The sequence below is a fragment of the Sorghum bicolor genome, chromosome 8 (genome assembly GCF_000003195.3).
Source record: "Sorghum bicolor cultivar BTx623 chromosome 8, Sorghum_bicolor_NCBIv3, whole genome shotgun sequence".
Classification (NCBI taxonomy): domain Eukaryota; kingdom Viridiplantae; phylum Streptophyta; class Magnoliopsida; order Poales; family Poaceae; genus Sorghum; species Sorghum bicolor.
Window position 1 is genome coordinate 11293017 of NC_012877.2, and position 9982 is coordinate 11302998.

The 9982-nt window shown below is 41.4% G+C and overlaps 1 protein-coding gene across 2 annotated transcripts in view; it reads left to right on the forward strand.

The window, feature by feature from the left end:
* Window positions 9401-9982, forward strand: part of LOC8058142 (putative E3 ubiquitin-protein ligase SINA-like 6) — a 3745-nt gene continuing 3163 nt past the window's right edge. Inside the window, exon 1 of one of the 2 annotated variants that reach the window (XM_021446496.1) lies at window positions 9401-9912. In XM_021446496.1, the coding sequence (XP_021302171.1) occupies window positions 9601-9912 (312 nt within the window). In that variant the 5' untranslated portion in view covers window positions 9401-9600. The remainder of the gene's footprint in view (window positions 9913-9982) is intronic. The other variant, XM_002441961.2, reaches the window with a different exon arrangement.

The following is a 9982-nucleotide window of genomic DNA, read 5'->3' on the forward strand; positions in this document are numbered from 1 at the left end:
TTGGAGTTTAGGGAGGAAAACTGGACTTCGCGAAAATTCAGAGAGGTAATGTAGATTTTTTCCTTTCCAAAATAGTATTGATATAGTTTCCAATCCACAAAAGCCAATTAAAGTGGATACATATTCACTTTGAGTGGTGGTGCTGTCTGTCTCTTAGAGGTCTTGTAAGCAGACAATACTTACAAAGTCCACAATTGAGGCAGAGCTTACAGCTTTGGATACAGGCTCTACTGAGGCTGAGTGGTTAAAAGATATGTTGATGGACTGGCCTTTGGTTGAGAAACCAATTCCTCCTATTCTTATAAATTGTGATAATCAAACAGTGATCACAAAGGTAAAGAATAGTGAGGATAATGGGAAAAAGTCCAGCAAACATATAAAGCGTAGACTGAAGTCTGTCAATAAATTAAGGAGCTCCGGAGTAATAGCTGTGGACTACATCTAGACAGCTAAAAACCTACCAGATCCCTTTACAAAGGGACTATCACACACCGTGATTGACAACGCATTGAAGGAGATGGGATTGAGACCCATGTGAGTTAACCTCACCAGTAACCCAACCTATGTGATCGGAGATCCCGTGAATTAGGACCTGGGAAGAATAAGTTGTTGGTTAATGGGAGAGTACAACTGTTTTCATTTGACCCACTCTGTTGGAGATGCAGTACTCTCATTTCTGTAAGGCAGATTGACTTTGTCTTAAGTGTTCTGAGGCTTTATAACAAGATACTGTCCTACAAAGTATTCTTATAAAAACACACCTATGTGAGCCTAACTGTTAGTCGCAGCTTATAGGAATTGGGTATTTTTTAATAGGCTCATGAAGTGAGTTAGGAGTATGACTTATACGCTCCACTCGCAGGGTTAGCTATGGCAGCCTAGTACCAGTCAAGACTTCGAGTGAAGCCTATTCACACTAAACTACCAATTCAAAGCCTAGTCCATTGTGCAGTTGCGGATGGGCCTATCTTGTTGTTCTAGGTGGATGTTCAACCTTAACCGGTCTCCACTGAATAACTGGTATATTAACAGTACTGTGGTATAGGGAGTATGACTCGTGTGCCCTTGGGATGTGGTGGGGGATTATTAGATGTTTTGGGCCATGGGCCAAACAATTCTAAATAAATCCCAAAGGCCCACTCATACATGCATGTATATATGGAAAGTTGGGGGACTTTAGTCCCACCTTGCTACTTCAAGTGGAGTGAGGCCAACTTAAAAAGTTGAGCATCTCCATCTTGTTGAAGCAATTGGAGAGAGGAAAAGGAAGAACCACATGCGCGCACGCTCGCTCGCATCGCCTCGCCGGGCGGGGCAGGGCCAATGGGCGTGCATGCACGACATGTGCTTGGTAAGCAATTATTCTCGTATTATGGCAAGTGCGTAAACGGCATGTAATGTTTCCATAATACTATGATTGATTGTTTGCCTATTTGTTGCGTCCTTTGCACCAAGAGATTCATCTCTTCCTCGCCACATTACTGCGTCGTCGCCGTCTTCCCCATCCCATCGCCGACGTGCCATCGGTGTCGGGAGAGTAGGCTCTGAAGCCTACGTCTCCTCGCGTCCCTGCATGGGGTAGGGGGCGTGTATCAGGTTTTTGGGAAGCGCCGTCACGACTGCTCACTGGACGTCTTATTCCCCACTACGCCCGGTGTTCGCCGATCTCCATGAACGGTCTTCGTCTTCTTCCTTCGCACCGACAACCCCACTGTAAGGATGTCTATCCTCTCTCTGTTGTTCGGTTTTATATCATTTCTATTGCTAGCACTAGATCCCGTGAACTTAATTCAAATCGTACTGCTAGTTTTGATTCATATATCTGTGATACATGTCATTAGTCTTTTTCTTGTTGTCGAAATTAATTTATGCATCACTAAATTGCTTTTATTTTCAACAATCTAAAAACCTGATAGGCATTTAGCGATGACTAAAGGATATACTGATGCGATGAAACCGGAGAAGTTCACTAGTGTGAAATTCATGAGATGGCAGATGAGGGCCCAGTTGTGGCTCACGGCTATGGACGTGTTTTGGATCGTGGATAATCCTCCCGCACTACCTCTCGGATCTGAGAAAGAGGTGCAGGAATTTACTGCGGCTACGATGATTTTCGTTGGATGCGTTCTTAGCATTCTCTCTGACCAGTTGTGTGATGTTTACATGAACATCAAAAGTGCTGCTGAACTGTGGGAGACACTTGAACATAAACTCGGTGCTGCATACGCTGGGCACGCGTTGTATGTGATGGAGAAGTACCACGACTTCAAAATGGTTGAAAAACGTTCAGTCATGGAACAGGCTCATGAGTTCTAACTTATTGTGAGAGAACTTGAACAACTCGGACACGTCTTGCCCGACAAGTTTGTGGCTGGTGGTATTGTTGCCAAATTGCCTCTGTCATGGAGAATCTTTGCCACCGCTCTGAAACATAAAAGACAGAAGATCTCAGTTGAGGATCTATTGGCTGGTCTTGATGTTGAAGAGTAGGCTCGGGCAAAGGATGCTCCACCAAAAGCTCTAGAACAGTCTAGTACTATTGTGATGTAGCATGCTGGCAAGAACAAGCAGAAGGCTATTCAGACTACTCAGTTCAAGAAGAAGAAGATGAACATGGATGAAGTTGTGTGCTTCGTTTGCGGTGAGAATGAACACTTCGCCAAGAAGTGCAAGAACCGCAAAGGCAAGAAGAATCAGCAGGGGCAGAAATCTGCCAACATGACTATTGGCGATCCTAGCGGATCTGGGTATGGTAATTATTTACCTAGTGTATTTTCTGTATTTCAATCTAATTATTGGTGGATTGATACAGGAGCCAATATTCATGTTTGTACTGATATCTCTATGTTTTCATCTTACCAGATCACACGAGGTTCAACCATCATGATGGAGAACGGCTCGCATGCTTCTGTTCTTGGTATTGGTTCAGTCGATCTAAAGTTCACTTCGGGAAAGATCGTGTGGCTTAAGAACATGCAGCATGCACCCTCAAAAAAGAAAAATCTCGTTAGTGGATCCCTCTTTTGTCGAGATGGGTTCCAGCTGGTGTTTGAGTCAAATAAAGTACTCGTCTCGAGGTATGGCCAATTCATTGGCAAAGGCTACGAGAGCGGAGGCTTGTTCTGCTTTTCACTCTCTGATTTCTGTAATAAAGTTGTGAACCATGTGTGTGATTCAAACAACTCAGTGGGTGATATATGACATTCACATTTGTGTCACATTAATTTTGGTTGTATAATGCGTTTATCCAGTATGAGTTTAATTCTGAACTTTTCTATTATCAAAGGCTCTAAATGTCAAGCATGTGTGCAAGCGAAGCAACCTCGTAAGCCTCACAAGGCTGTAGACGAGAGGTGCACGTTATTACTAGAGCTCATACATTCTGATATTTGTGAAATAAATGGTGTGTTGATAAAAGGAGAAAAAAGATACTTCATGACTTTAATTGATGATGCAACTAAATATTGCTATGTGTTTCTTCTAAAAACTAAAGATGAGGCGTTTGAATGTTTTAAGACTTATAAGGCTGAGGTAGAGAACCAATTAGAAAAAAAATCAAGCGTGTTAGGTCTGATCGTGGTGGAGAGTATTTTCCAATGAGTTCGATCTTTTCTGTGTGGAGAATGGAATAATTCATGAACGGACACCACCATATTCGCTCCAATCTAATGGGGTTGCCGAAAGAAAGAACCGAACGTTAATAGACTTGATGAATGCCATGTTAGGAACATCCAGTATGGCTAAAGCATGGTGGGGGGAGGCTGTTTTAACAGTATGTCATGTTCTAATTAGAGTTTCAACTAAGAATAGTGAAGTTACTCCGTATGAAGGATGGAAAGGAAGGAAACCATCACTCTATTACTTGCGTACGTGGGGCTGTTTGGCCATGGTCAGCATACCAGTTAATAAGAAATGCAAGCTTGGACCAAAGACCATTGATTGTATCTTTTTGGGTTATGCACACCATAGCACGGCTTATAAGTTCTTAGCGATAAAATTTGAAGCATCTGATGTTTTAGTTGATACACTTTTGGAGTCACGGGATGTTACTTTCTTTGAGAATATTTTCCCCATGAATGTTGCTTATTCTTTACTGAGTTCGTCTAATGAATTTATTCGTGAGCCCACACCCTCGATAGAGCCAATTATAGACCCAGTTGGTATTGAAGAGGATAATAATATTGTAGCTTCTAGAAGGAGTAAGAGACAAAGGGTTGAAAATCCTTTGGTGACGACTTCATTGTCTATCTCATAGATGATACTCCCACGACCATTCTAGAGGCATATACATCACCAGATGCAAATTATTGGAATCATGCAGTCCGTAGTGAGATGGACTCCATCACTGCAAATGGAACATGGGAGGTAGTAGATAAACCAGTGGGTTGCAGACCAATTGGCTATAAATGGGTATTTAAGAAGAAACTCAGGCCTCATGGTACTATTGAAAAGTACAAGGCAAGGCTTGTTGCTAAAGGTTTTACACAGAAAGACGATGAGGATTTCTTTGATACCTACTCACCTATTGCCAGATTAACTACAATACGAGTGCTATTATCCTTGGCTGCTTCCCATGGACGTGAAGATGGCTTTCCTTAATGGAGAGTTAGAGGAAGAAATTTATATGAATCAACCTGATGGATTTATATATAAGGACAAGAGAGCAAGGTGTGCAGGTTACTCAAATCTTTGTATGGCTTAAAGCAAGCACCAAAGCAGTGGCATGAGAAGTTTGAAAAGACGTTGACCTCTACTGGGTTTGCAATAAATGAAGCCGACACTTGTGTGTATTACCATTATGGTGGGGGCAAAGGAGTAATCTTGTGTTTGTATGTTTACAACATACTAATTTTTAGGATGAGCATCGATGAGATCAATGATGTTAAATCATTCTTATCCCAAAATTTTGACATGAAATATTTGGAAGAAGCCGATGTGATCCTCAATATTAAACTTAATAAGGGTGAGAATGGGATTACTCTTTTGTAGTCTCATTATGTGGAAAAGGTTTTGAACTTTTTTAGTTATATGGATTGCAAACATTCTCCAACACCCTATGATCCTAGTCTAATAATTCGAAAGAATAAAAGGCTAGGAAAGGATCATCTAAGATACTCTCAAATTATTGGCTCATTGATGTATCTAGCTAGTGCAACCCGCCCTGATATTTTATTTGTTGTAAGCAAGTTGAGTAGATTTTCCTCTAATCCAGGAAGTGATCATTGGTGTGGTATTGATCAGGTAATGCGTTACCTAAAAGGTACAATGAGTTATGCAATTCACTATTCAGAGTACCCAGGGGTACTTGAAGGATATAGTGATTCAAACTAGATTTTAGAAGCTAATGAGCATAAGGCCACTAGTGGATACATATTCACTTTGGGTGGTGTTGTTGTCTCTTGGAGGTCTTGTAAGCAGACAATACTTACAAAGTCCACAATGGAGGCAGAGCTTACAGCTTTGATACAGCCTCTACTGAGGCTGAGTGGTTAAGAGATATGTTGATGGACTTGCCTTTGGTTGAGAAACCAATTGTTGCTATTCTCATAAACTATGATAATCAAACAGTGATCACAAAGGTAAAGAATAGTTAGGAAAAATTCTAGCAAACATATAAAGCGTAAACTGAAGTCTGTTAGGAAATTAAGGAGCTCCGGAGTAATAGCGGTGGACTACATCTAGACAGCTAAAAACCTGGCAGATCCCTTTACAAAGAGACTATCACGCACCGTGATTGGCAATGCATCGAAGGAGATGTGATTGAGACCCATGTGAGTTAACCTCAGCAGTAACCCAAGATCGGAGATCCCATGAATTACGACCTGGGAAGAATAAGTTGTTGGTTAATGGGAGAGTACAACCGTTTTCATTTGACCCACTCCATTGGAGATGCAATACTCTCATTTTTGTAAGGCAAGTTAACTTTGTCTTAATGTGTTCTAAGGCTTTATAGCAAAATACTGTCCTACAAAGTATTCTTGTAAGAACACACCTATGTGAGCCCAACTGTTAGTCACAGCTTATAAGAATTGGGTATTCTTTAATAGGCTCATGAAGTGAGTTAAGAGTATGACTTATATGCTCCACTCGCGGGGTTAGCTATGACAGCCTAGTACCAGTCAAGAGTTCAAGTAGCCTATTCGTACCAAACTGCCAATTCAAGGCTTAGTCCATTGTGCAGTTGCGGATGGGCCTATCTTGTTGTTCTAGGTGGATGTTCAACCTTAACCGGTCTCCACTGAATAGCTGATATATTAACAGTGTGGTACAGGAAGTATGACTCGCGTGCCCTTGGGATGTGGTGGGGGATTGTTAGATGTTTTGGGTCATAGGCCAAACAATTCCAAATAAATCTCAAAGGCCCACTCATACATGCATATATATATGGAAAGGTGGGGGACTTTAGTCCCACCTTGCTACTTCAAGTGGAGTGAGGCCAACTTTAAAAGTTGAGCTATCTCCATCTTGTTGAAGCAATTGGGGAGAGAAAAAGTTAGAACCACACGCGCACGCTCACTCGCCCCGCCTCACCGGGCGGGGCCGTGTGGGGCCAATGGGCGCGCATGCACGACATGCGCTTGAATGGTCCGGCGATATTTGGTAAGCAATTATTCTTGTAGTATAGTAAGTGCGTAAACGGCAGATAATGTTTCCATAATACTGTAATTGATTGCTTGCCTATTTGCTGCGTGCGACGCGTGTATAAATATAGGGCGAGACATCGTCCTTTGCACCGAGAGATTCATCTCTTCCTCGCCACATTACTGTGCTGCCGCCGTCTTTCCCATACCGTCGCCGACGTGCCATCCGTGTTGGGAGAGCAGGCTCCGGAGCCTACGTCTCCTCGCGTTCCTGCACGGGGTAGGGGGCGTATCAGGTTTTTGGAAGCGCCGTCGCGACTGCTCGCTGGACATCTTCTTCCCACTACGCCCGGTATTCGCCGATCTCCATCGACTGTCTTCGTCTTCTTCCTTCACGCCGAGTCTTCGTCTTCTTCCTTCGCGCCGACAACGCCACTGTAAGGATGTCTATCCTCTCTCTCTTATTCGGTTTCATATCATTTCTATTGCTAGCACTAGATTCCGTGAAATTGATTAAAATTGTAGTGTTATTACATGTTATTAGTTTTTTTCTTGTTGTTGGAATTCTTGTTGTTGGAATTAATCACTAAAATACTTTTATTTTCAACCGTCATCGCTCCTGCTCGAAGACGACCAGGACGATGGCGTGGGCGCCATGAACGTGCGCACCTCTGAGGGACTTGGCGCGAGACTGACTCACTCGGGGAAGAGAGCCCGATGTAGAAGCCTGAGGTACGGAGGGCTGCTAGGCTGTACTAGGGTTCGCAGTGGGAAAGGACGCGGATGAAGTTGTCGCACGGGGAAGGCAGGGCCATGACTACCGTGATTTTCTAATTTGTACCGAGGAAGTTGTCGCACGGTCCTATCTGCTGGCGTTTTTTTCCTCGCGAGATGGCAGACAGAGCTACGATACTAATAATTTTATATTAAGAATCATTTCTTATTCTTTTTTCTTTTACACTTTTTCACCTATTCTTTATTCTTTTACACTCTTACACCGCCTCTACGTTTATATATTCGTTTACACTCTTTCACCTCTAAGTTTATATATATTCTTACTCTCTTGTACATTTATATCAAAAAAATTTTCTTATTATTTATTTTATTTCGTACCCTTCAACGTGTACATACACCAATCCTTTCTTATTATTTATTTTATTTCATACCCTTCCACGTGTACATACAACAGGGAGTGTCATGGAAATGCATAAAGAGACATAGCGGCGCACAAAACATTTAATTATCACACCAAAAGATGGTTTTATTTTTAGTTATATATACTCCCTCTATATCTACAAAGAAAGTTATTTTGGACAAGGTTTGAGTCAAACGTTGGAAAAATAAACCATGAATAACTTTTAAGTCTTGAGTTTGAAAATGTGAAAACCGTATGAATAGATTTATCTTGAACAATATTTTCATAACAATATACATATATCACTTTTTGACAAATATTTTTAGAGTAAAGTCTATTACCGGTTCCTAAACTTGTTTGGGTATGTCATCCCGGTCCCTAAACTCACAAAACAACCATTTAGGTAAGCCTCGGCATTCGGGTTACCCGATTTTTTTGGGTCGGGTAGTTCGGGTAATTCAAAATTCGGATAATGATAGTTGTTTCCCGATATTAGTCCGAAAAAACACTACCCGCAATTTCAGGTACCCGATAATTCGGGTTCGGGTATTTCCGATTTACCCAAATTTTCAAAAAACAACACACTATACAAAATTTCAATAGCAATTTATATATAATTTCAGCAACAATTTGTATAGAATTTCAATAGCATTTTGTAGAGAATAATATATTACTATCACTTGTTCAAACAAAGAGAATTATGTTATAATAAATTGATAAGGTCTAATATTTAACTAATAACACATGATAAATACAAATATATAGACAAATATTTGGGTAATTCGGGTAGTTCGGGTACCGAGGGATACTACCCGAATTACCCAAACTAATTTCGGTAATCAAAATTGCTATCCGAATTTAGGATCGGGTACCTCGGGTTCGGGTAATTCAGGTCCGGGTAATTCGGGTACGGGTAATGGGTATCGGGTAATTTGCCTAGGCTTACGTTTAGGTACCTAAACTTGTTCGGCTATGTCATCCTGGTGCCTAAACTTAGAAATCTCACATATAAGTCCTCAAATTTATTCAGTTGTGTCATCTTGGTCCTTAAACTTGTTTTAAGTCTCATCTGGATCAAAATATAGCGAATCTAAAAACTCTATATCAAAAAATAACTTATAACTTTTTCATATGAACTCAAATGAAGATAAATTTTATATCAAAATTGTAGCCATCAACGCGATCTACAACTTTTTATTTGAAAATTTTTTAAATTAAATAATTTAGGATCCCAAAATATTTTTTGTAAATTTATAGATTTTGAAAATTAAAATTTAAAATTAAATTTTGTGACATTAAATGACTTCAAATAAAAAACTTTTCAACCACAAAGTTGTAGGTTGCGTTGAGGATTATAATTTTGTTATAAAATTTGTCTTCATTTGAGTTCATATGAAAAGTTATGAATTATTTTTTGATATAAAGTATTTAGATTGCTTTGTTTTGACCTAGATGAGACTCAAAACTATATTTAGGGACCGGAATGATATAAGTGAACAAATTTGATGACTTAAACAGGTGATTTATAATTCTAGAGACTAGTCGAACAAGTTTAGGGACAGAGATGACAAAGATAAACAAATTCGAGAAGCTAAACACTCGATTTGCGAGTTTAAGGATCAAAATAATATAACATAAGTCTAGGAAGTAGGAACTAGTGGTGGACTTTGCTAGTATTTTTATAGAAGGACCATGTCGAGGAGATGCAGATCCCCCGTCCGGGCGTCCGGTAAGCAAAACACACCAGAGACGTCGGGGGAATGGCTGCCTGAATATTGTGTAGTTCTTCCCCCATTCCCTCACCGCCTCCGCCAAATCGGAGTCAGCGGATCGCTGCCCGACCAACAGCGCGCACCTGCTGCGAAAGGAGTTCATTAGAAATCCATGGCCAAGTTCTCCTTTGACGACGCCAGCGAAGACCCTCCCGCCTTCTCTTCCGAGGGCGAAAAGAGAAAGCGCGAGGACGGCCCAGCCGAAGCGGCGGCCGGCGGAGGATCCTCGAAGGCCCGAATTTCGGCGGTCGAGGGCGAAGAGCAGGATGGAAGCGCGGTGGTAGGGGCGGAGAGGGCTGAAGGGACCGGCCGTAATCTGGAGACGGTCGTTGGCGGAGAGGCTGACGGGATTAGTGTGCGCATCGACCCGGATGTGCTTGATTGCTCCATCTGCTTCGAGCCCCTCCAACCGCCCCTCTATCAGGTATCTATCCCCATTTGAAAATCTCCTATATTGCTTGATTTCCCGTAGTAAATTTCGGTAGGATGGCATA